The following is a 27,198-nucleotide window of genomic DNA, read 5'->3' on the forward strand; positions in this document are numbered from 1 at the left end:
CATGGTTGATGAAGGCCAATACACTGTATGCCGCCTTAACAACACTGTCAACCTGCGCAGCAGCTTTGAGTGTCCTATGGACAAGGACCCCAAGATCCCTCTGATGCTCCACAGTGCCAAGAGTCTTACCATTAATATCATATTCTGTCTTCAAATTTGACCTACTGAAATAAACCACTTCACACTCAGACTGGGCAGAAACACCATGAATTTTACCTGTAGGTTTCCTCTGTTCTGACCTAATATCCCGTAATAATATTCCAATTTTCAAACTTTTGTTACCCTGATTAATTTTTGGAAGAGACATCCCCTCATAATTTTTGATTTAAATTAACCAATGATTTAAATTAGACAGGAGGGGTTTCTTCATCACCGTTTTGAAAAAAACTAGCCTCATTATTGGAAGCCGGAAAAGCTACAGTGACTCTGTGTGCCGCTATGCGGAAGTTCGAGTCCTGGTGCCAGGAAACTAACACCTTCCTCAATATCAGCAAGATAAAGGAGATGGTTATTGACTTCACAAGAACACACACCACTCACACCCCTCTATGTCGGTGGTACAGCAGTGGAAACTGCGAGCGGTTTCAAACTCCTATGAGTGCACATCTTGCACAAACTTTCATGGTGCAGAACACATCCTATACAATCCAGAAAGCCCACCAACTTCTCTACTTTCTGAAGAGGGTGACAAGAGCTGGACTATGCACATCTGTACTTCTACAGTTGCACTGTAGAGAGCATCCTAACATGCTGTATCACTGGAAGGTATGGAAACTGCACTGTGGCAGACAGGAAGGCTTTGCAACAGGTAGTCAAAACTGCCCATTGCATCACTGGCACCAGCCTACCTGCCATCAAGGACATGTACAGAAAGGTGCCAGAAAAAAAGGCCAGCAATATCGTGAAGGATCCCACCCACCCTGCTCATGGACTATTTGTCCCACTCCCATCAGGGAGGAAGCTATGTAATATCCACACCAGGTCCACTAGACTCAAAAACAGTTACCTTCCCCAAGTAGTAAGGCTGATCAACATCTCCACTCACTAACCCATCCCTCCACACTACCCACCACTACTTTATCACTTCCTGTCAGAGTCACATTATATACAGAGATTCCTGTACCTAGCAACACTTTATGTACATATAATCAATCTATGTAAATAAGCCATCTTATGTATTTATTGTGGTTTTTACTATTGTGTTCTTTATCTTAGTACAATTTTTATATGCTGCTTCGGATCCGGGTTAACAATTATTTTGTTCTTCTTTGCACTTGCGTACTGAATTGACATTAAACAATCTTGAATCTTGAGTTGGGTCTTGTTGCCTTCTAGTGACAGGACAGGGCATAACCCACAGCAGACTATCCGGGCTGAGGCGAATAAATAGTTTTGTGGTTGTTTTAGGTTTGGGAGAGGATGAAAATACTGGAAGAGAATATGTGGAGAAATAAACACAGTACAATTGAAAAGCTTCAGTCTGAGACAAGCAGCAAACTGGAGAACCAGCTCTCAGTCCAAAACAGGCTGCAAGTGCATTCAGACAACATGGAAGATGATAGCAGAAGCAAAGGTTTGTGTTCTAATTCAGTACGTTGCCTGTGTAAAAATAAAGTCAAACTTTTTATTGCTACTTTTCACTCATGTCTCCCAAAAGCAGTGATTTGTACTGGTGTACAGATCCAACAGTATTGGATAAGTTTTGAGTATAACCTATTCTTTAATCTTAAGTGTCTTGGTAACTGCAACACCTTAAAACTGAATGGCAACTCTTTCCCAAGGTAATATTATACTGTGATATTAAAATGCATGCCACCTGTTCATGGTTTACAGGTAATTTATGTTTTCAAGCAGTGTGTGCATTCTGAGAGGAAATACTATTTCTAGCAATGCTTTTGTACTGTTGTGAATATTAATCTTGGAATTTCTTTAAAGATCAGGAATTCCCATCTGAAGTATAATTCATTAAATCCCTTTTGTCAGAGAAACAGGCCAAAAACAATTAGTTCCATATAGCACAGAGGAGTTCTCTTCTATTCCCAATTGTCAATCTCCCTAATTTACCCACATTGATGCAGTCAGATTGAAGCCAACCAGAGTCCTAAAGTGAAATCACCTTCATTTACACACTACTGATTATCGCAGTCTGTTGTGTATGTGGAGGCCATGTCCTCTCTATGAAAGGAGCGCAACAGAAAGAGGAAATACATTACAAACAAGAGAAAATCTGCAGATACTGGAAATCCAAGCAACACACACAAAATGCTGGAGGAGCAGCATCTAGGAAAAGAGTACAGTCGACGTTACGAGCTGAGACCCTTTGGCAGGAAATACATTAAGTTATACCACAAAGCAAATTTGTTTGCTTTCAAACCGTAAAGTGATTCACATAAAATATCAGCATAATGAAGGTAAGATAGTAATTCAATACAAAAAGGAAATTGAGCTAACAAGCATAAGAGCCTATGTTTCATACTTGCCCTGTGTCATAAGCCATTTTCTACGAAAACAGTTTGATTCCTGCTCCTAATCACCAGCCTTGCTGGAAAGTGCATGTATATTTGTGAGCTTGGCTCACCAATAACCAGGTACTGTACCAATTGGCAGCTGCCATTGTTATAACAGAAAACCGAACAGCAAATTCTCAGAAGTGCACAACCAACTGAGCACAGGCTGAGGTTTTATCATTTCTATTTGTGTAAGATTAGATCAATTCAATGCGGAGCAAGCCTAGTAACATCAAATGTTCACTATATCTGAAGTGCGCTGGTTGATCAGGATGTTGGCCAGGACACATTCATTTATTCACTTCTTTCTTTCTTCTCAGTAGATGAAATCTGCTTCCCTGCACTGTTCATGCCAATGAGGATCAGACAGGTATTCACCCCAAAGGCTCATTTGTACTTTCATCCATCGGGTTCAGCAGGCTTCTATCGCCTGATCCAGGAACCATCGGTAATCAGCCTGCCTCCTCTTGGCAGCAGTGCTGTATCCTTCACAGATCACATGTAATGGGTATTCAAGTGGGAAAGTCGAAATATATTAAGTCAGTAGAGTGTTCTTGTGAAATCCCATCAGGGTTACTGTGTGCAGTGCTGACCGCACAGAATATTATTGCTGTGGAAAGAATACAGAAGCAATTAATAAGGATGTTAAGCATGAGAGATTCTGCAGATGCTGGCAACCCAAAGCAACACACACAATGCTGGAGGAATTCAGCAGGAATTCCATGGAAGTGAATGAACAGTTGACATTTCAGGACTGGAAAGGAAGGGGGGAGATAACAGAATAAAAGGTGGGGGGGCAGAGGGGACGAAGGATAGCTGGAAGGTGATAGGTGAAGCCAGGTGGGTGGGAAAGGTAAAGGGCTGGAGAGGAAGGAACCTGATAGGAGAGGAGAGTGGACCATTGAAGAAAGGGAAAGAGGAGGGGACCCGGGGGAGGTGATAGACAATATAAGAAGAGGTAAGGGGCCAGAGTGAAGAATAGAAAAGGAGGGTGGGGGAGGGAAATTTCTTTTACCAGAAGGAGAAATTGATATTCATGCCATCAAGTTGGAGCCTACTCAGATAAAATATAAGGTGTTGCTCCTCCCCCTGAGGTTGGCCTCATCATGGCACAAGAGGAGGCCAAGGACCAACATGTCAGAACAGGAATGGGATTGGGAATTAAAGTGTTTAGTCACCGGGATGTTCCGCTTTTGGCAGATGGAGCGGAGGTGTTCAATGAAGCAGCCCCCCCCTATTTACAGCAGGTCTCTCCAATGTAGAGGAGACTGCATCGGGCGCACCAAACACAATAGACGACCCCAGCAGGTTCACAGGTGGATTGTTGCCTCAGCTGGAGGGACTGTTTGGGGCCCTGAGTGGAGGTGAGAGAGGAGGTAAAACTGCAGGTGTAGCACTTTGGCCACTTGGAGGGATAAGTGCTGGGGGAGGGGAGAAATTAGTGGGGAGGGATGAATAGACAAGGGAATCAAGGAGAGAGTGATTCCTGAGGGAAGTGGACAGAGGTGAGGAGGTAAAAATATATTTGACAATAGCATCCCTTTGGAGATTGTGGAAGTTGTGGAGAATGATGTGTTGAGTGTGGAGGCTCATGGGGTGGTAGGTAAGGACAAGAGGAGGGAAGATGGGGTGAACATGGGTGTTTGGGAAATGGAAGAGATGCATGTGAGGGCAACATCAATGTTGGAAAAGGGAAATCTTGTTCTTTGAAGAAGGAGGACAACTCTGATATCATGGAAAGGAAAACCGTATCCTGGGAACTGATGTGGCAGAGACAAAAGAACTGAGAGAAAGGAATAGCATTTTTACAGGAGACAGGATGGGAAGAAGTATAGTCAAGATAACTGTGAGTATTGATATGTCGATACAAGGATGTCGGTCAAAAGTTTGTCTCCACAGATGGAGACAGAGAGATCGAGAAAGGGGAGGGAGGTGTCAGAAATGGAACAAGTGAACTTAAGAGCAAGATGGTTCCAGATATTGAGAATATCAAATATGACAGAAGGTCAACTGGAGTACGTTTGAGTAAGTGCAATTGTAAGTTTGGTTGTTAGTAAAATGGCAGTCTTTTTTCATATCATCCACTTTGAGTTCTATTGCAATCAGGAGGCTGAGCAGCCAAAATGGAAAAAAAAACATTAATATTTCAAGTGACATGATGGGGGGAGGGGGTAACCCATGATTAATATTCTCATACAGTTCTTGGTTAGGTAGTAGCATTCATTAGTTCAACAAGTTGTAAAATCAAGAACACAGTTTAGCACGGCTCTCTGTACAGTGCAGTAATATTGAAAGCAGCATATTTTACTTGATTCATTTGCTGCTTAAATAGCTCAGAGGTGTATGCAAAGGATTCCTTCTCAAAAAGAGTACAGAATTCCTGCATGTTGTCCAACTGTCTGCTGAACCACACCCCAGATATAGATTAAAACGTCATCCTGCTGATGTTTAAGGAACTCTTTTTACACAAAATTGACTTGATTTTACATACAAAACAATAATAATACAAGTAGCTCTTTTGGTGGCGTACTCACCTCAGAGTCCAATAAGCTGTGGGGTTCAAGGCTCAGTGTAGAAATTAGGGCACAAACACCTGGGCTCCCAGGCTAGGTTAGTGGAGAGATTGTGCTTCCTTGTGGGAGCTGTTACTTTTTATTGCTTCATGAACCTGAGTCTACGAACTCAGAGTTTCAATCAATCAATCAAAGTACATTTATTATCAAAGAGTAAGATTATCCTGGAGAAAAGTTATTCCTAGTGTCTTGCCAGCACTAATTCCATTAACCAACATCTCTGAAGAAAACAAGTCAACTTGCCATTATGGCTTTGCCATTTGTGGGGACAGCCAATGCGAGCCATGTTTCCTTTACTATTACACGGCAAAAGTACTCCATCAGCTCTGTTGGGAAACCCTGAGATTGCGCAAATGCAAAGCTTTCGCTTTTAAAAGTAATTAATTGATTAGGAGAATCTTTATGTAGATATACACTGTTTAAAAATCTAAATTTATCTATGACCCTTATTGTATTTTCCTTAATATATCTGTTCAGAGGATGTCTGTTCTGAATCTGTTGAACCCAAGCATCACATTGCCTTTGACTTCAGCTGGTCGGGATGACCATAACCCTGAAGGAGCTGGTACTGTGGTAAACAGGTTGACACCTGAGCCATACCCCATATATGAATCTTGGGCAGGTAGCGTGAGCTTACCTTAAGAGAAATATTAACTGAACCAAGATTCTGAAGGTTAGAGGGCCTTGACTGAATCTATTGTTGGTCCTATTCCCCTTATACTTTGTGTTTAAAGCTACTGCCTCATGTTGGGGTTTGGATTCTATACAGCTGACTTGACTGAATGATTATAATTGGTGGAGTCGAGTACACGTAACAACATGTTTGTTACTGAACTAGTGTGAAGTCGCTATTAGGGTTCAACCACTATTGTTCAGGGTTGATGAGTTCAAATCCCATCACAGCAGCTGGGGAATGTATAGATAAATCTGGCATAGAAAGCTACCATGAAATTTCCAGATTATAATATAAATCTATCTATCTGGTTCAGGGAAGATAAGTCCTCCATATCTAGGCTTACACAGATGTGTCTCTATATCCACTAATGTGGTTAACTCTTAACTGGTCTCAAATGAAAGCTGTAATGGAGCAGGAGCATTTTAAGTGTTGCTTTGCCAGTGAATGAATGAAACTAAAATGATTAATATGTGAGCTAAATTTTCAGTGTTAGTAAGTTGTTTGTTTGTGGAGATATTACAGCCAGAACTCTTGCTGTTCTCACCTGATCATCACATACAGACACATTCAAGCAATAATTCGAAAAGGAATCGTTACTTATTTCTCATCCCCAGCATACCAGTGCCAATTATCATGCCATACCATTGCTGCAGCTGAACTCACCATGAATATAATCTTGTTTCTATTCAGGCATTTAGAAAACTAGACTAAAGTTACATAGGGTAAATACTTCAGTGGCACTGCGTCAGTTTTTTTATATATATTCGCTTTTATGAGCAGAGATTTTCTACCTTCTGACTTGTTCTTGAGGGCAGTATCTTTTAAATGTCTGTTCTAATTTGGTACAGAAAATGATTGAAAAAGGATAGAATAAATTCGCACGAACAATGAAAAAGGTTTCTATAAGAAATTAAGAAGGAAGAGCATAGAAACATTTTTTAAATTTTTGCAAGTCCTGCTTTTCAAAAGGGTAGCAGCAAATGTTTACCTAGATTCTGGAACCATCCCAGTAGATTGGAAGGGAACAAATTTAACACCATAATTCAGGAAATTCTCAGATCAAATTCAATATTGGAGTCAATTATTACAGAAGTGGCAAATATTCAAAAGGAATATTTGCTTGACCAATCTTATAGAGCTTCCTGACAATATTGAAGATAAATAGCAAGGTAGATTAAAGCTAAGCAGCAAATGTGTATTTCATTCTTAAAAAGGTATTTGACAAAGTGCCACACCAAGTGTTGATATCTTAAATTAAGGGTTCCCAAAGTTCAAAGTAATAAACTACAATAGATCAAGATTCAGATTTGTCACATCTGCATTGAAATAGACAGTGAAATATGATATTTGCATTAACAACCAACACACTCAAGGATGTGTTGGAAACAGCCTGCAAGTGTTGCCACACATTCCAGTGGCAACATAGCAAGCCCATATGCTCAACAGAACAGCACAGAACACAACAGTAGAACAAGCCCTGTTCCTAAGTCCCACCCATCCATCGATCCATGTCCTTCAACCTCAGAACAGACTGTCTTCGGCCTCCAGAAGACTGACCTTGGCTCATAGACATTGGGCCTTCAAATTCTCCAGTGGATTCGCAGAGATTTGCAGATTCTGGGCTCAGGCCATCAAGCCTCAAGTTCTGGACTTCCAATAAGTGGCTTATAAGTCAGAAAACAAAGAATAGAAACATTTTCTTTCAGGTTGATAGGATGTTACTAATGATATGTCAGCAGGAAGAATGATATTTACAATCTACATTAATAACACAGATATTAAAAAATGTATTATAGCTAAGATTTTTGGCAATCTAAACAAGCTGGACAGAAAGTTTGTAGATTGAACTGGAAATAGGCTGGTTGGTTGAGTGGGCAAGAAGGGGCAAGTGTATATGTGGAAAATGTGGGAAAACTTGTAATAGGAATGGAAAAACAGGTTCAGTTTTCAGTCAGTGGTGAGCCACCCAGTCACCAATAGCCACTGGATAAAATCAGAGTTAATTGCAAACTTCCTTGAAATGTGTCAGAGAAATGTCAGATATGGGGCATCTTGTACGGATTAGGAATACAGGCAGCGAGCATTAGTACAAACATGAACCAACCAGCCTTCAAAGAACCTGTTGAAATGGGTAAAGTACAAACAATAATCAGTCTTATTAACTAAAAGGCAGGTTTAAAAACGAACGTGACTGATAGCTCATAGAAATACAAGATTCAGTTGATGTTGACACTCTGCTTCTAAATACTGTAGGTTATTTAGAACTATGAGTAGTATAAAATCATTGTACTTAGACTATATCTTGCATCATATAGGGCTGAACATATCTGTTCCATTGTTTTATCCCTGATGAGGATCTCGAGGAATTTTACTACTATTGATATTTCAATTTAAGCTTATTGTTCCTTGTTTATTTTTAAATTTTTTTGAAATAGTTGAAAATGGTTTTAATCCCTTTTAATATTTAATGTTTAAATTGAGTTATACATTTTTACCCTTTTACTAATTTTTGTCTTCATTTCCAGTATTATATTGTCATTCTCCGCAGGTTACAGATTGTCATCATGTCCTTATTTTCTTCAATAATCAAATAAGCAAATCAATTAGCTGAACTCCCCTCTGATTAATTTATAAACCTTTGCTGTTCAATGTCAGCTCTATTTTTTTCTCCTTCCTATTTGTAGTTAAAACATGGCTTCAATTTGATGGGCTGAATAGCCTAATTCTGCTCCTATGCCTTATGGTCTTTTTTTTTGATTATGAGGACACGTAGTCCTCCTTTATTGTCATTTAGTAATGCATGCATTAAGAAATGATACATTATATTGCATTCTTTAACCTATGTTTATAATGAAATATTTGGCCTCTATGTGAAAGTGGAAATAAAACTAAATAAACATGATTTTTGACATACACTTTGAGTCCCCTAACTCAAACGCCATTAAATGCTTTTAGTTTTGTTTTTGTTCGATTGTATTTTCCTCTTCCAAGTTTATAGACAATCTGAACTGTGATGCAAAGACATCAGATGTATTCCAATACATTTTCCATATTGCTATAATAAATATATTCCTCCAGTGAGAGTCAAGAGATTATTCATCTTTGGACAGTATTCAGGGCAAGCCTCGTCTTGTCCTCATTAGAAGATGTAGAAAAACACTTCCTTGCAGGATTGACTGGACATTGTGAGTATCCCTCCTTCCTTCCTTCAGTTTGCAAATCTAAAAACATTAAAGTCGTTTGTAAGAGCTTTATCAATTGTTTTTCAATTAATTCAGAACATATCACCCTCTGAAAGTTTCAAAATCTCACCTTGTGATTCATCAGCGAAACATTAGGTGAAAGCTGCTTTCAGTTATGTCATCAACATAGGGATAAGATTATGATTTATACCATATTATGGTGCTCAGTTGCTCCTAAATTATGATAATTTAGGAGTTTAGGAGCAGGCAGGTAGAATCTGTTGATGTCTATCATTGGTCAGAAAAATAAAATGAAGAATGTACAACAGATTAAGTTTCCTATGTGCTTCTGTTGGTTAATTGACAAGTGTTGATATTTACTGTTTTTGTCTCTAGCTTTCGAAAATGGAGCTCCTGTTCTATTTCACATCCCAGCTGGTGCTGCCCTGCTAGTCCAGCTTCACACGTTTCTAGTTTGTCAAATTCTAAATTCATGAGCCTTGTTAAATACTAACTGCTAGCATTTCACACAAAATAATTTAGCTTTTTCCATGTCTGAAGAAGCACAATTAGTATCTAGAATACAGATCAAATACAGGATAATTAAAACTTGCTCTGGCATTCAATGCACACTGGCCCAAGTTGAAGTTATTTAATGATGAGACTTCATATAACAGTGATTTCATAAATAATGCATACAAATTAGAACAAACAAGAAAAATAAAAGCAAAATAATATATAATGCTTGTTTTTCAGATTTTGATTGCAACTGCTGTTTTTTTCACAAGCCATTGCACCCTCCCTCCTTCCCTACCCCTGCACCATGTGTCCCTAGCAGCCCTGGGGCCTTTCCCAGAACTTTGTACCTTGTACTTCTCCACATATGCTACTTCTCGTCCAGTTTTTAGAGAGCCTACAGCTCAGAAGTGAAGGAAGGTGGCAGAATAGTTGGTTTGAAAGAGAGGCAGCCATTGGTTGGGAGACACAAACAGGGAGGAGTAAAGGAGAGCGAGAAGGGGGGATTGTGAGCCACAGAAAGGGGAAGGTATGAACATGGGCCAATATGAAGAGTAGATTGGGGGAAGGGCTGGGGGTTTTGAATTATTAATTTTGTAGTAATTTGTATGTGTAAATGTATGCAACAAGTACGATTTAAGCCATTAAGTTCATTGAAGCCGTGTAGTTATTTTTATGGAATTATTCTGTTATTTTATTTCAAACAATTGTCTCTCCTCCAGAGAAAACAAACACAGCATCTCCAATTTTATAGTTGAAATGTTCTAATCCAGGAAACATCCTAGTTAATCTGCTCTGCATCTTTCCCAATGTAATTACATCCGTCCTGCTGCAACAGTATGCTCCACGTGAGGCTGAACCAATGTTTAATTAAGTTGCAACATAACATTCCCGGCTGTCAAGACAAATTTACTTGACTTTTATTTGGCAGATCAAACCCTTGGGGCAGCGTTCAGTTTCGTCCCTTGATGTGACTAACAATTGTTCGAAAATCTCAGCATTGGGTACGCCATTGTTGACTAGAAAAAAGTGCATTAATTTCTACACCAAAATGTCCATTGTTATGTATGACTGACATTAACATAGTTCAGACGTTGTTAGACTAGGATAACACCATGTTAATGTGATTTTCATTCGTGAACGCCCACTTTTTGGATGTTGCACAGATTCCAGAGGCAACTACATCTAGAATATTAAAATATTTTTCTGGAGGAAGCAGGAATGAAATGCGTTGCGTGTATCTAGTGTTCAAACCCCCATCATGTTAAACTTTTCATCAATTTAAGGAGTCTATATCATCAAAGTGAGGTTATGTTTCAATATTAATACCATCATACAAAAGGACGCCCCTGCCTTATGCAACTAATCGACCGCAATAGGTCCAAACACGTTTGACTTGACAAGGAATAAGAACTGAAAACGTTCAAAGTAAATTTATTCTCAAGGTACATATGAAATTCATTTTCTTGTGGGCATTAACAGCAAATACAAGACACACAACAGAATCAGTGAAAGACCGCACCCATCCGGACGGAAGACAATAACTATGCAAACACAAAAAGCGAAAAAAAAATAAACAATAAAGGACATGAGATAACGAGTCCGCAGGCCGTTCAGTGACGGAGAGTGAAATCCGGCCTGATAGTTGAGGGGAACAGCTGCTCCTGAACCCTGGTGGTGTGGGGTCCTGAGGCTCCTGTGCCTCCCTCCTTCGCAGCAGCGAGAAGAGAGCTTGGCCTGGATAGTGGGGATTTCCGGGGGTGGATGCTACTTTCCTGCTACAGTGCTGCTTGTAAATGTGTGCTCAATGGGGGTGCAATTTGTTTCCCTTTTGAACTCCCGCTTTAATGGAATTTTGTTAATCCATCTGCGCCCAGCATAGAGATATGAACCAAGATAGCAGATCGCCTCTCTGTGCGCCGCATTGCCTGAATAGAAACGTATCTGCCAAAATCCGAGCGGCTGCGAAGTGCGTGTCCCAACCCCCGTGGACGTGGCTAATCAGCGTTCGGCTGCAGCGTCGCATTACCGAGTGACGCATTCTCCAAGTGCTGAGCTGTGTTTTGTGAGCGCTGTCGAGTCCGGGCCAGCTCCACTCTCTCTTCCTCCTCCTCCTCCACCATTATGATAAACCTTCCTTTGAGCTCACGACTTCTTTTGGATTTTATTTTTTGCTTTGCCAGTTTTTGTTTAAATTGTGAATAAACCGAATGGTCACCGGTGACCTCAAGGATGGCAAGGAGAGCGAGTAAGAACTGGGGAGACCAAGAGATCAAAGGGTTGTTGTCCATTTGGAAAGACAGGTCCATTCAGGATCAGCTGGCCGGAACAGTGAGGAATAAAGATGTGTTCGTGAGGATCTCCAACAACCTTAAAGAATTAGGGATTAATCGCGATTGGAAGCAATGCCGGGCCAAAGTGAAGAACCTGAAATACGAATACAGGATCATGGTGAATCAAAGGAAATCCGGCAGGATGTGTAAATCCATGCGATTCTACAATGAAATTGATGCGGTGTTGGGATGTCGTAATCCCCAGACCGAGAGAGTTCAGGGCAGAACCTTCCTTAATGTGGTCATCAAGGAAGAAGAGGAAGGGAAATTACAAAATGCACTGCCCCCGGTCTCTTCAGCATCCGAAAACATTACAGGTAGCCAGTCTCTCCAATGGGGAAATTAATAATTAATTGCATAATTTTAACGTATGTTTTTAAAAATTAAATTAACCCTAATGGTACAGTTTTACAAAATGTGGTGACGGAAACGGCAACTCTGAAGGTATCGAACGTAGGTTTAGGGCGCGTTATTAGGCGTCCGAGAATATTATGCTCTTCGATGTATGGCATTCAGATTTTTATTATACTGTCCTACTTTCATGCAAACCTAGAGACCTGAAATTACTTGTAGTTCAAGAAAATAAGATTGTCAAAAAGATAGAACATTGAATATTAAAAGCATATTTAAAAACTACACCAAATTAGTTAAAAATCTTTACTCCCCAGTCCCTATGTGAATAATATACCCCGAAAATTATTTTTTCTAATATTCAGAGCACAGATTACGGATGCTTCGAAGGCATGTTACTGTGAGGAGTGGTGATTGCAGAGAAGACGTTTCGGGGAATTGCGGGCCAACGTTGCATGATTTTCAGGCTAAGAATTTGGCCTGTTTTCTGGTTGCATTTATTTGTAAATTCAAGTGGATAGAGACCGCAACATCCTACCCGTGTCAATCCATGGTATTTGCATCTGATGGGGCAATCAAAAGTAGTTCGCATTGGCATTCAAAACGTTGATGCCTACATGTTTAGAATGTTTAGAAGAGAAATAATCTCTCTCGGCCGAAGAAACTTGCTTTCGCTCTTTTTTGACAGGGCTGTTTCTTCTATTCCTCAAATACATTAATACCCAGGTCATCGAAAAGCAGTGGCAATTATAGAATGAAATAGGTTTCATAGGTACATTTAATGTAAGAGGAATTATACAGTAAACATCTTGAAATAATGCCTTTTTAATAAGTATTATTACCTAGCTCTAAAATTATATCAAAAGACTGCACACAGTTAATTATTTTGAAACCCAATGACAGAATGTAGCAGAATATTCCAATTTATTTTACAAACTCTAATCTATATTTCTAGCACTTTTATTTTAATTTCATATTTTATGATTTGATTCATAGTTAAAGGTTGCAAAAGTCCTAACGTATCTCTAGTATTAATTTTGATAATATTTCCACCCACGTTGTGTCTACACTACCTTACAATATATACAAATAATCATTACTTTATTCTTGAGTTATTTTGTTATGTAGACATTTGGAGGTTAACTATTTATCTGTTTGTCTACTTGCTCTGTCAAATTTAGCCATAAAGCTGGTGTCTGCCATGATCTTCTGCAACAGAATTTAATTTTATGTTGATCCCCTACCTGCAATGTGCTGAATTTGCTGGTCATAGTCTGCACTATAACTAATAGTAACAGTTGTTCTGCCCAATATGTTTGATGTCTCATCCCCTGTCTGTGCTGAGCTACCATCTTGTTCAGGATACTGGGGAGGGAAATACTGTACACCTTGGTACAATTTATTCCAGAAAAGAAATTTGATTAAGAGTTCCTACTTGTGGAGCCTGGCAATAATACAGATGTATGAATGTGGATTTGGGGAGTCCATATGGATTGAATTTTGGCGGTAACACCAACGATATATAGTGTTCATTGGGCGCGGTATCAAAGCACACCATTTTTCATTGGAATGAAGGGCTTGTCTTATGAGCAAATTGGCCAATGCATTTTGAAGTTCAGGTTATGTAGGGCACCATTTCCAATGGGACTGTACCCCAATGAAAGAGAAGTGAGTGGGGAAAAGTGTTGTGATTTACAGATATTATTTGAAGATATTATAACTTGAGTTCACCATGCTTTTGCTTCTGGTCTCTCTGTCAAAATTAGGGAAAAGCACTGTTAGGGATTCATGGGTTGCAGAATCGGGTGAGTGATAGAAGACATTAATTCAAACATGAATAAATCTTAAGTTCTTAATTGCAAGCAACAATTAGTTTGATATGAACTGTCTACAGAGCACAAGCTACTGGCACACAGCAGGAGGCTGGCTGCTGAAGGGAGATGGCTGATAAAGTGAGAAAATGGGAGTATTTTAATTGACATACATCAAACCAGGCACCACCGGCTAAGTTACTTTGCATCATTGTGACTGAGTTCAAGGAAACATCCAGGCCAGGTTGATTTTGAAATCCATTACATAAAACATGGTGACGGTCATATTGGTCTGTTGATAATTGGGATTGTGTGTACTCGTAGATTCAGCTCTCACAACACTGATTTTGGGTGTCTGGTTTTCTTTGTACTCAGAAACATTTTACACCAACTGTGTGAATTACTTCGTGCCAACAAAAATGTTTGAACTGTAGGAGGCGTCTTGTCAGTTACAATGTGCTCCCATTGTGAACATTATTCAATGGAACCATTTGTCAGAATATTGAAGAAAATTATGTCATTGTAGCTATTGAAATTGCATTAAATCACCTGGTGTTTTTTTTTAAAAAAAAGGTATAACTTGACATAGTTCAAATTTAGGGAGACTTGACTAAGAGGTTCTCTGGAAGAATGTTTGCTTACAGGGATAAATTAAAAAAACATACAAATCAGCTGGATTTAGTGATGTTCCAGTGACTCATTTCACAGTCACAACAAATGATAATTGCTACTAAATTTGCCTAAGCACTCACACACTTTATGATAAACTCCCACAGCTTGCTGTGCCCAACCAGTCACAACCATCAGCAGAGATGAGGAAGAAGATGAGGCTCTGCCTGAACCACAGTCAGGAGCAGATGGTGTTACAGGTATGTGTTATGTTATGTGATATGTAATAAAAAGAAGACCTGTCCTGGGCATTCCAATGGAACTTTGGTAGCCCAGAAAGCGATGTGAAAGTTACCAAGTAAATATCTTATTAAGAGATGTTCAGTCTTCTCTCTTTACTAAAGTTCTTGAGTAAAACTCTTCTATTTCTCATAAGTCTCTTTACACTTCATGACCGAGTATTATCACATTCTACGTATGTACTGCACGTGCGGAAAAGAAGCAGAAATTGTCTGTGACATCTTCTGCCATTCAGTAAGGTGATAATTAATCAACTCTCAGCCTCAACTGCACTTCCCTGGCAGTTCACAATGATTCTTGATTCCCCTCTAATTCAATAGTTTCACTTGCCTCAACCTTTAATGACTGGCATAATTCCACAGTACTTTGAGATAGAGAGTTGCAAAGATTCATAAGCCTCTAAGGAAGGAAGTTCATCCTCATTTTAAACAGTGAGTAGGTGAACCCATATTCTGAAATTATTCATCCAGTTAATAAATACAGTACAAGGGGGAAATTCTTCTTGGCATCCTTTAGATTACTGTATGCTTCAAAATCAGCTCTCATTTTTCCTCGTTCCAATCTGAATAGGCACAACATGATCATAAGATAAGCTTTTTATCCCAGGAATCAACTGAATGAACCTTCTCTAAATGCCTCTATGCAAGTATATACTCTTTAGGAAGACAAGAACAGTATGCAGTACAGTACTCCAGGTGTGGTCTTACCAACAGCATGTATATCTATAGTAAGACTTGCAATAAAGGCTACTGATTCATTCCAAAATTAATTTCTGTATTGGAAATGCCAATCCCTGTTTGATGTACAAGGACCCCTGCATCTTTTGGTCTGGCAGCATTCCATAGCCCCCTTTCAAACGTCATGATCTGCCACTTTACCCATTCACTTAACCTAAACACATCCAATTTCAGGCTTTCTGCTCATCACAGATTGCTTTCCCATCTATTGTTGTATCACCGGCAACTCTGGCCACAGTAGACGTTCAGCCCCTTCACCCAAGTTACTTAGATTGTAAATGAGATTGGCAAGCAGTGTTGCAAAAGCGATAAGAGGGTGTTGTAAAGATCAGCATTAAGGCTGGCAATCCCACTTCTTTATCCTGGACACAGAGGTTCTACAGTGATGGTGGACTGCAGCCAATTAATTTTTTTTTACGTCTTAGGAATTTGCTGTGGTGTGTTGGTCAGGGCATGACATGCAATAAAAAACATTATTCAACAATTATAATAAATAAAGAATTGTATAAAACTAAAGTTAGTTAAAGAACAGATTTGGAATAAAATGTGGATAAATACAAAAATACCAGCATGCATTTACAATGTAAACAGCATTATTAAAAGTGGTTTAAAGTATTTACTGTGTAGTACAGTGATGTGGGTAATAGAGGGGGTGGGGGCTAACCAGAATGGCTGATCAGACTAACTGTTTTAATAGCCCTATAGCACTTTACAGATAGCTTTTGGAAAAGTATTTTATTCGGCGAGTTGCATCCGCAGTGATTTTTCCAGCCCACTTCTTTGTCCTGGACACATACAAGTCCTGCAGTGACGATAGACTGCAATGGTTTCTGCTGACCTGACAGTTCACTGTTAACTTTCTTGGGCCCTTTGCTCCTAAGTGGAGCAGAGGCCATCGATGCTCCCCCATCCCCGTCTCCATCATCCTCTGAAGTTGACGGTATGGTTGGAGTTCATCAATGTTTCTGCCATCCACTGCTTCCACTGTACAGGGGATTGGTCCAGCTTCACCAGAGCCTTGTTAGCCGCCCTTACCTATTTCCACCTCTCATGACCCTCACTGCAGTTTTTACATGTTTTGTGAGAGGGGGCTGCATCAAACCAGACAGTAATGGTTGATGTGAGGATGTTCCAGTAGAACGGTACCAGTATGTTCTGGGGAAGTTGGAATTTTACCAACTGGCACAAGAAGTGCACCCTCTGCCAAGTTTTTTTGTTAATGATTCTCCCACCTGAGATCCTGTGAAATAATCATGCCCAGGAACCTTAGTGTTGAAATTGCACTAACTGTAGAGATATTAATGACGAATGGATGGAGGGGGCACTCAGTTCTCCTGGAGTCAATATGCATTTTTGAGGGCATTTACCTCCAAGTTGTTGTGATGGTAAAGATGTTGGCTCTAGTGGCAAGTACGTGACTCTTCCACTCTTAATCACTTTATAAGGCTTGGATCCTTATTGACGCATTGTATCAATTGAAATTCATGGTGTTCATTGTCCAATGTGCAAGACTTTTTTTTTCTGATAAAACAAAATTGAATAGAGGATAAAATAAGTGAAATGCAAAGGAGAAATGTTGTAACAGTGCTTGGGCCTTGAAACCTGGAACAGTTGTGGAATGTAATCTATTCTGAGAGCAGATTAGGATTTGCTATTTGCAAGAGTGAAGAATTAATTCCTATAACAAACTATTTTCAAGTAGGACACAGTATTAATTCAATTATTGAATTTTTTGGATTAAATTATGGCTGCAGGTTAACATTCCAGCTCAATGGCATTGGTTACAAATGAGACTGATTCCTTTCAATTTCAGTGGGAGTCACTTGGATGAATGATGTTGTGCTGTAATGGGACTGGATAATTTACTGTTATTGATTACTTATTTAGCAGACACAGAAGCTCCCGTAGAAGAAGAAATGATGAGCACAAGCTCAGAGGACCCTGTCACTGCAAGCAGAAAGAGGACTGAACACCAGCATGGTATGAAGCTGGACAGGAATAGTACAGTGAAAATAAGATACTGACTCTGCCGAATGACATGTTACTTCCTCTTCATATTCTCTCCAGTCACTTAACATCCCATGATATCGGTGTACCATTTGGCGAGAGGCTGCTACTTCTGCCTTGGCAGCTGCAGCTTGTTCTTTCCTTGCCCAACTCTTGGGATGTTGCTGGCTTCTCAATTTGAGCAAAGCCAGTACTTTTGTTAGAAATGAACTGACATGGTTTAAAGCAGCGGTCCCCAACCACCGGGCTGCGGACCGGTACTGGGCCGTAAAGCATGTGCTACCAGGCCGCGAGGAAACGATATGAGTCAGCTGCACCTTTCCTCGTTCCCTGCTGCACACTGTTGAACTTGAACATAGGATTGCCAACTGTCCCGTATTTGCCAGGACATCCCGTATATTGGGCTAAATTGGTTTGTCCCATACGGGACCGCCCTTGTCCCGTATTACCCCGCTAAGGTAGAGCGTTCCTATGAAACCGCTCGTAAGCGGAAATGGTGTAAAGTGAAGAAGCAATTACCATTAATTTATATGGGAAAATTTTTGAGTGTTCCCAGACCCAAAAAAAACCTACCAAATCATACCAAATAACACATAAAACTGAAAATAACACTAACATATAGTAAAAGCAGGAATGATATAAATACACAGCCTATATAAAGTAGAAATAATGTATGTACAGTATAGTTGGGAAGATGAAGAGATAACCGATTTGTGGGGAAAAGTAGGCACATACGCGCATGAGCACATCACATGCACACACAGGTGCCTGTGGAAGGCTTCATGGTCATAGCAGTCTTTCCTGGGGTAAAGTGTCCCAGGATTTGACAGCTACTTTTGTCTCTTATTTGGGAGTGTGAAAGTTGGCAACCCTAACTGTAAAAGACATGTTGAGGTGAGTTTAACCCTACTTGAACACCACCACCCCCACCCCCCGGTTGGCCGGTCCGCAAGAATATTGTCAATATTAAACCGGTCTGTGGTGCAAAAAAGGTTGGGGACCCCTGGTTTAAAGTTTCTACATGTTGTCACTGTTCTCTGAACTAAACAAAATACTTTGTCATCGTTAACATCATGCAATGTGGAACCCAACACAGAAATCAGAAGATACAGTTTTTCTTTCCTTAACAGTACTGTGCTAAGGAGTGAAAAATTATAAATTCTTTGGGTTCTTATCATTGATTTATGAAAATGCATGTGTCGTCTTTAAAACTGAGCAGCATGCTAAGTGTATCTAAACTCACAACCCTGACTTCTGTCACCATGCTCCGCTGGCATCAAGGCTGTCACTGCATGCAGCCTATTCCAAGTGGAAGGCTATATTGAAACTGTACTTGACACAAAACTCTTGAAACAGGCACACTGCACGGAATGATATCAAGGCAAGTGATTACCAGTGGTGAGAGAAATACTGAAAGGATGTTCTCAAAGTTGCTTGAAAAAGATGTAACCAGTTCATGGGAATCCAATCAGAGGAGGAGTATTTGAGATGGTATTATGGACATTATCCCTGTCTTTTGGGAACCTGCAGAAACACTGTGAGATGGCAGTGGGGCCAACATCCCAAATGAGGCTCAGGTCAGGGAGTATATTCCGCTCCCATCTGCATGTGACCCCTATAGTTGGTGCCTATCAGGCTTAGAGTGGGTAGCCAAAACCCTGTGAAAACGTTGAAAATTAACCTGAAGATGAAATTTGTACCTTGAGTTATATTGACACCATTTGGTTGGGTTCTGGTGCCAGAAAATGTTAGGAGAATGAAAATCTTGACTGGCATGATGACAGCCAGAAGTTCCTCTGCTCTGCATTGAGCCAGGTTGCATTGAGCCCTTTAGTTACTGAAGCTCTATGAACAAACCTCCCCCTTATTCAAAATAAAGTAGGTAGGAGGAGGGGAGTAAGGGAAATCTTGTTACTCACAGAAATGCATATTTCCTCTCCAGAGAAGAAAAGCATGCAGAGGTGGGGAGAACATTAAAAACTCCAGATTCAGAGGTCAGGATCAAATATCGGTTCTTGAGGTGGTGCGGTGGCGGCACAAGCAGGACTTTAATGGTTTCCATCCCCCTCCAGTAGCCTGACCATGCTGTCTTGATAGTTCACTGAAATGATGAGCAAGTGCTACCATGTCATGGTTGAGACATTTAAATCAATGCCTTGCCCTGTTGTCTCAGGTAAATATAATCAATCCTGTGGATCATTTCTCTCCAATGTCTAGGTCCATATGGATAACATAACTAACATAGTATACCTCCTTCTGCATCTGGATCCTTGACTTCCTCATAGACAGCTACAGTCAATGTGGATCGGAAATAGCCTCTGACAGTCAACACAAGCGGACCTCAAGGGTGCGTGCTTAGCCCACTGCTCTGCTGTCTCTGAACTCGTGACTGTGAGGCTAGGCACAGCTCAAACACTGTCTATAAATCTGCTGATAACACAACTGTTGTTGGCAGAACCTCAGAGCGATGAGGAAGCATACGGGAATGAAATGGATCAGCTGGTTGAGTGGTTTTGTAACAACAATTTTGCACTCAACATCAGTAAGGTCAAGGAACTGATTGTGCACTTCAGGAAGGGGAACTCAGGAGAACACACACCAGTCCTCGAGGGATCAGTCATTGAAAGGGTGAGCAGCTTCAAGTGCCTGGGCTCAACATCTCTGAAGATCTATACTGGGCCCAATATTGATGCAATGACAAAAAAGGCACGTCAGCGGCAATATTTCATTAGGAGTTGGAGGAGATTTAGCATGTCACCAAAGACTTTCACAAATTTCTACAGATGTATGATGGAGAGCATCTTAACTGGTTGCATCACCTTCTGGAAATGGAGGTTCCATTGCTCAGTATCGAAAAAAGCTGCAGCCTTAGCCAACTCCATCACGGGCACTAGCCTTCTCATCATTGAGGTATCTTCAGAATGGGCACATCAGGAAAGCAGCATCCATCATGAAGGACCCTCACCATCGAGGGCATGCCCTCTTCTCATTACTACCATCGGGGAGGAGGTACAGGAGCCTGAAGACAGACACATTTTTGGAACAGCTCCCTCTCTGCTATCAGATTTTTGAATGGCCCCATGAACACTACCTCACTATTTTGCAATATTTACTTAGATTTTATATATTCTTAGTGTAACTTACAGTATTTTTTTATGTCTGCTGCCCAAATTGCCTCCTTGTGGGGCTAGTAGTCCACCAGAAAACCCACAAACTGGACTGGAAGCATTCTAGACTCCACCCAAGGGAAGGCAGCCTAAGCCCGTTAAAAGTAATTGCTTGAGTTAGGATCTTTTGTCCTTCATACCCAAGAAAACAGGTTGAGTGAACTCGGCCTTTTCTGCTTGGATGAGAGGTGACCTGATAGAAGTGTATAAGGTGATGAGAGGCATTGATCATGTGGATAGTCAGAGGCTTTTTCCCAGGGCTGAAATGGTTGCCACAAGGCTTAAGGTGCTGGGGAGTACGTACAGAGGAGATGTCAGGGGTAAGTTTTTTTACTCAGAGTGGTGAGTGCGTGGAATGGGCTGCTGGCAACAGTGGTGGAGGCGGATACGATAGGGTCTTTTAAGAGACTTTTGGATAGGTACGTGGAGCTTAGAAAAATAGAGGGCTATGGGTAAGCCTAGTAATTTCTACGGTAGGGACATGTTCGGCACAACTTTGTGGGCCGAAGGGCCTGTATTGTGCTGTAGGTTTTCTGTGTTTCTGTTTTTAATTAATATACTTGTGCCTGCGGCAATTCAACACCTCTTTTGATTATTAATAAGTAAGTTATTAATATAAATAACTTAGAGTATTTTTAATGTCTTGCACTGTCTGCTGCCCCAATACAACAAATTTCATGACATATATCAGTGATAATAAACCTGATTATGAGATTATTTTTGTTTTCAGATTGTTGTTTATGGGTGTTTGTGGGCACAAATTGTTTCCTGCCCTTCATACGTTATAATTATATCTTTGTGATATCCTGTACTTATCAACATCACTGTATATAGTAAATTCAAGTTTTTTCTCCCAAGTAATCTGATCAATAAATTTTGTCTTTTTATAGATTGCTCGGTGCCAAAGAAGAGGATGAAGGTGAAGAGAGGAACCATGTTTCAGAGACACATTGGGACCATTATCAACACCTTCATGGACTATCAGAGGAAAGCAGAAGAAAGGTTCTACAAATGGGAAGAAGAGAGGCGGAGAGAGGAACGTGAGCATGAGTTGAGGATTATCCAGCTGTTGCTCGATCATTCTAGATCCTCGATGATTCAGACGCCTCAGACTCCGGATTATCTGAGATCTCTGCACAGTCAGAACACCCATATATTCACACCTTCTCCCTCAAACAATTAACATTTACGTTTTCTTCATTGCTTATGTGCTCTCTTCATCAATGTTAACCAGGAGTGCATGAGCTGCAGCAGTTTTTAACCTGGTCTGCAGCTCCTACAGGATCCTAGTTTAAAGAAAAAGTAGGGTATAGAGACCAAGTTGACTTGAAGACACGTTCCCTTGTTAAACTAACCATTAACCTCGATACAGTAAATGTTCCATGAAAACAAGCCAAGTTAATTGAACTCTGCCTTTGGGTGTTTTAACATAATTCTCTCGGCTTGACTGGGAGGAGCCAAATCCGCATGAATCATTCTCCAGTTTAAAAGTACATGTGTGGATATTGGGGGGGAAGGTCAAAATGGAGCACAGATAAAACTCGCTCCCTCCACACGTTGAAAATCCTGCTTATGTTTGTTGCTTACATTTACATATTAACAATTGGACTGGGTGCCAGAAGCTTATAAGCGGTTGTGGAATGCTATCCTAGTACGAATCTGGAGAGGAAGGAACTTTTAATTTTAAAAGCAAACTGTGAAGGCTAAAGCATTGAAAAGAGAAAGAACTCCGGTGTATTTTGGATAAAACCTGGAAAAAAATTTCCCTTGAAAGATGTTCCCCCCCCACTTACATCCTTTCTTGTTTTGTAGAAGTTCACACCTGGCTGCTACTGAAGTCTGATGCTGTAATGTTCAATTGCTTCAGAAAAACAGACAGTTTAGATGTGCAAAGATTGATGAGTGATATTTGTTACAGCATAAATCAGTAAACACTGATTCAGCAGGTAAACCTGTTGCTTCTGCTGTTTTAGAATGCTCTATCACTGGGAAATACGGTCCCTCAGATTGAATAATAACTTACTGGATAAATGCACTGTGGGATGTGCTGAAAGGGAAATGTAGCTTTCAGTTTTGATTTCCTTAATACTTAGGCAAAAGTATTTTTGGGAATAGTGCCATTATTTTGGAGTTATTCAGTTAGAGCAGAAATCAGTCCATCCAATGCTAATAAGCATTTTTGTGCTGGGTGACAACTGATGACTAATTATAGTATTTCAGAACAGTACACCAGAGTATAGTCATCCAGTTAAAATCATTGCCGCATTCTGTTCAAGTGTTCATCCAGTTCCTTTGAGTACTATTGATGTGTTTCCACTAAGCTATCAGGCAGCAGGTTCCATATATAAGCACAATAGTTCCATCTTTTCGTCACATATTTATGGCTGTTACATTAAATTTGTGCTGTCAGATCAATGCCCAATCAGCTATTGAAAACATTTCCTCTTTTTCCACTCCACCTGAATCCTCCTTAATTTTAAACCATTCTACAGATTTTTCCCTTGGGGCAATTGACATTCAGCCATAGTGGGGTGTTGGGGGCAAAAGAGGATGCTAGAGTCAAACATAGGCCAGATTGGGTAAGGATAGCAGATTTCCTTTTCAGAAGGGTGTAAGTGAACAAGTTGGGCTTTGAAATAATCAATCCGGTGATTTCATTGGCAGCAGCACCTGAAACCTATGGTCAAGTATTGGTATGAATGAAACCTGTCAGGTTACAAGTCTCGTCATGTTATCTTAGGACCCAGCAACTGGTCTACTTGGATTCAATTCCTGATGTTACACTTTCAGGAAATAATTTGTGCTCGTTGATTAGTAGAAACTGAAGACTACACAAAGTAGAGCATACTGTACAAGCATTGCATTGTGCACCATTACCTTTTATGATACAGTAGTGTATTTCACAATCCAGCTTTGGAATATTGTATATGTTAAATGAGATCTTTCACTGGTATGCTTCTATCATTCATGTGCAAAAATAATGAAAATGGAAATACTAGCCAACTTCTGGTTTATTAAAAATGAATTAAATGTTTATTAATCCAGTATACCAGAAACATAACTAGATCATACAACTGGACAATAATTCTGTGGTTACTATAAGAAACTTTGAGGTTCAGATCTCCTTCTGACATCCTAATTTCCTTTATCCATAAATCATATCAGGAATGCGATGAAGTATCTCAACAAACCTGGATGCATTAAGTTATAACAAAACTTCTGCTTCTCACCATCCTGGACAAAGCACTTGGCACTCTATCCACTATACTGAACATTTGCTCTCTACACCAGTAGCATATTCTAATTGCTGTTTGTGTCATCTATGAAATGCGCTGCAGCAACTCTTCAAACCATGAGCTCTGCTGTCTAGGATTAGAGCAGCAAGTTCTGAATTTGCATTCCTCCACCCTCGTTAATCTAAGTCTGGGAAATCCTTACCCAACAAGTCTGTGGGAGGAATCTTCACCAGAAACTTTGCTAGTTGAAGAAAGTGGTGCAACACGACTTCTAGGGTAATTAAGGACATTTCCAGCACTCATAAATTAAGAGAACAAAAACTTTCAATTGACTTCTAGCTGATGGATATGACCAGTCAATTCAGTTTTAGTTCTAGTCACTTAACATAGATATATTTAAATGTAGAATTAAAAAATTAATCCTTGCAGTCATTGCATCAAAGCATTAATCTGAAAGACAGGATATTTAGAAAAGTATTGTGGTATTCTGCGTCACACCTCACAAATAACTCGAGTAATTAGGAATAGCACTAATAGTGAATGATGTTTGCCGAGTCACAAAATCTCAAACACTTCCAAAAAATGCAGCACTCTGTGTTGATCCACACATATTCTGTGCACAGATCTTGGGTTGAACCCATTGAATTCATGAGGATGAAGTTGCCGGAGTGAACCAGGCCTCCTGAATTCATAAACAGCTGAATGACACAAGAAACCAATGTTCAGCTCTCAGTAAAGCTGTTTCAATCCGCAGCTTAGATGTTTTGCAATGTTACTTCTGCAGAGATTCAGAGAAAGAATTTAAACAAAGACCAAACAAGAAATGAATATAGTTGGTTGGTAGGGTCACCCTTGAGTAAATCATTAAAATATTGAGATTTATGTAGTGCTTCTTACTGTTTATCAATTTCAAGCAAGGGCTTAGATTAAGAAAAAACTGATTAATTGTAGACCCGTTCTTCCATGCAAATGGGGGATAATGATTGTATTGTGAACCACGCTAGCCATATGACACCTCTGTGGCTTTCACAGCAGCTTTGTGTATGATATTGACTGTCCATACAGGCAAAAATCATTGGCGAACAGATGTAACCCACTAAGCATATGATGGATTGAAAATAGTCTGTGCTGAAGATTGGTTCTCGGATTTTGCCAAACACTGATTGCACCTGGAGGTGAAGGCATGCCTATTCAATCAGAAAGGTCAGGTTCTTCTGCGATTGCTAAGTATCTGGAACATATAACAACAATTATGACTTTTGTTCAAATTGTCGTCAAAGTTGCCCCACTTACGTTCTTAAATCATGGATGAGAGGTGTATGGAAGGATATGGTCCAGGTGCAGGTCAGTGAGACTAGGCAGGAAAATGGTTTGGCACCGCCAAGAAGGGCCAAAAGGCTTGTTTCTGTGCTGTAATGTTCTTTGGTTCTATGGTTAATTGTAGCCTACACTGGATTATTTACATAAAGGATTAAATACTTAAGGTTCCCAGTTCATAACTGTTAACATTAAATCAGTGCAGCATTTGTGTTTAATGTTAATGTTTGTTAAAAGTACTATCAAAATTGTGATCTCTCGTCGTAGGGTTCACACGGTCACCGGGACATTGGGGAACAGATAAACAGTCAGATTAAGGAATGGTGTAAAAGCAATAGGGATGTTGTCTTGGGGGATTTCAACTTCCCTAATATAAACTCGGACCTTCCTAGTGCAAGACGAAGAGTTTGTTAGGTGCATCCAGGAGAGTTTCTTAAATGGGTATGTAACGGGTTCTATCGGCTGTGTAAATCTAGGGAAGACGATCTCTGGCCCCACCAAATGTATGAGATTGAGGTGCAAACCTCCTGTTGGTGTGGATGCTGTGTGATGTGTGCCCCTGTTACAAATCAGTACCACAAAATAACAGACAATACACCATATGCAATTAAACGATTCGGCTTTATAATTCTTAATTTGACTAAAGGGTTAGTAAAGTAAAACAAAAGGAAGAGGGCCATTTTAAGGAAACAGTCTAATGTGCACAAGTTGGAGCTCATGGTTTCCCTTCCGCTGGCCCTCCATCGATTTCCCCGGGCTTTGTCGACTCCTGGCCCCACCCCAAGTCCGCTCCTCTCCGGTGTCTACAGCCTCTCCTTTCTGGCATCCTCTCTCTTCATCTTCCACCAAACAAAAGACCCAGATCACCTCGGTTGCAGGCACATAACAAGAAATAAAGCACTCCTTTCATTGGACGGCTCACATTCCAAAGCCCCCGTTATCTCTAGCCGTAACCCAAACACTGCTGCTACAGAAAAACCATTACATTAGCAATGAAATCTTTCCCAGGGTGTTACAAGTATGTAGATAGTCCAACAAGAGGAGGGGACTGTACTGGATCTGGTGCTGGGTAATGAGCCTGGCCAGGTGACTGACATTTCAGAGTGGGTGAGCAATTAGAGAACAGTGACCACAACTCCTTAAGTTGAAGATAGCTGTAGATAAGGATAAATATGAACATTGTGGGAGATTATTAAATTGGAGCAAGGCAAATTACTAGCGCATTAGGCAGGAACTAGAGTTAATTAGGCAAGTCCACATCTGACATGTGGAGGATGTTTAAACAAAAACTACAGAGTACAGGACAGGTACAACAAGTTCCAGTAGAAGGAAAGGACAAGGATGGCAAGGTAAGAGAACCTTTAATGTCAAGAAAGGGGATGAATTGAGTCATGAAGAAAATGGAGAAGTATGTAAAGTTTGGGACACTTGAATCAAAAAGAGCTCTCGAGGATTATAAAGAAGCCAGAAAAGAACCCGAGAGGACAGGCCATGAAACATCCTTGGCAAGGAGAAGTAAAGAGAATTCCAAGCCATTCTATAGATCTGGAGCAAGAGGATAACCAGGGAGAGGATGGGAGCACTCAAGGATAAAGGGAGGAATGTTTGCTGGGATGCAGAGAACATGAGAAAAGTCCTTAATGAGCACTTTACATTAGTATTTACCATGGAGAAGGACATGGAGGATAGGCAGATCAGTGCTGAGCATATTGATAAACTCGGGCATTCTGAGATAAAGAAGGTAGTGTTGGGTCTCTTAAAGAGCATTAAGGCGGATAAGTGCCCAGGGCCTGATGGGATATACCCCAGGTTATTAAAAGAGGCAAAGAGAAACCGATAACTTTGTGTCCTCTCAACCCTCAGGCGAGGTCTCAGA

At 40.3% G+C, this 27,198-nt stretch overlaps 2 protein-coding genes across 7 annotated transcripts in view; both read left to right on the forward strand.

Moving 5' to 3' along the window:
- Window positions 1–8,116, forward strand: part of LOC140205133 (uncharacterized) — a 71,314-nt gene extending 63,198 nt beyond the window's left edge. For 3 of the 4 annotated variants that reach the window (XM_072272363.1, XM_072272365.1, XM_072272366.1), the window contains 3 exons: window positions 1,408–1,573; window positions 2,831–2,988; window positions 5,558–8,116. The gene's annotated coding sequence lies outside the window, so the exon portion shown is untranslated. Of the gene's footprint in view, window positions 1–1,407; window positions 1,574–2,827; window positions 2,989–5,557 lie in introns of all 4 variants that reach the window. The other variant, XM_072272364.1, reaches the window with a different exon arrangement.
- A 3,348-nt stretch (window positions 8,117–11,464) lies between these two features.
- On the forward strand, window positions 11,465–25,476 carry LOC140205135 (uncharacterized). 3 transcript variants are annotated; one of them, XM_072272373.1, is made up of 4 exons: window positions 11,466–12,104; window positions 14,726–14,818; window positions 17,486–17,575; window positions 21,660–25,476. In XM_072272373.1, exons 1-4 carry the CDS (start codon window positions 11,687–11,689, stop codon window positions 21,950–21,952), a joined length of 894 nt encoding a protein of 297 aa, XP_072128474.1. In that variant the 5' UTR covers window positions 11,466–11,686; the 3' UTR covers window positions 21,953–25,476. The 3 variants fall into 3 exon arrangements, with proteins under 3 accessions (XP_072128475.1, XP_072128474.1, XP_072128473.1); XM_072272372.1 differs by having other exon boundaries at window positions 11,471–12,104; window positions 17,483–17,575; window positions 21,660–25,474; XM_072272374.1 differs by lacking the exon at window positions 17,486–17,575 and having other exon boundaries at window positions 11,465–12,104.
- The last annotated feature ends 1,722 nt before the right edge of the window (window positions 25,477–27,198 follow it).

The sequence above is a fragment of the Mobula birostris genome, chromosome 11, assembly GCF_030028105.1.
Source record: "Mobula birostris isolate sMobBir1 chromosome 11, sMobBir1.hap1, whole genome shotgun sequence".
Lineage (NCBI taxonomy): Eukaryota > Metazoa > Chordata > Chondrichthyes > Myliobatiformes > Myliobatidae > Mobula > Mobula birostris.

Excerpts from the sequence above, each read along its gene's own strand:
- LOC140205135 (XM_072272372.1), top strand. The coding sequence starts at position 11,687 with ATGGCAAGGAGAGCGAGTAAGAACTGGGGAGACCAAGAGATCAAAGGG. Across the intron at positions 12,105-14,725 it reads AGCATCCGAAAACATTACAG|CTTGCTGTGCCCAACCAGTC; the intron begins GTAGCCAGTCTC and ends AAACTCCCACAG. Across the intron at positions 17,576-21,659 it reads GAGGACTGAACACCAGCATG|ATTGCTCGGTGCCAAAGAAG; the intron begins GTATGAAGCTGG and ends GTCTTTTTATAG.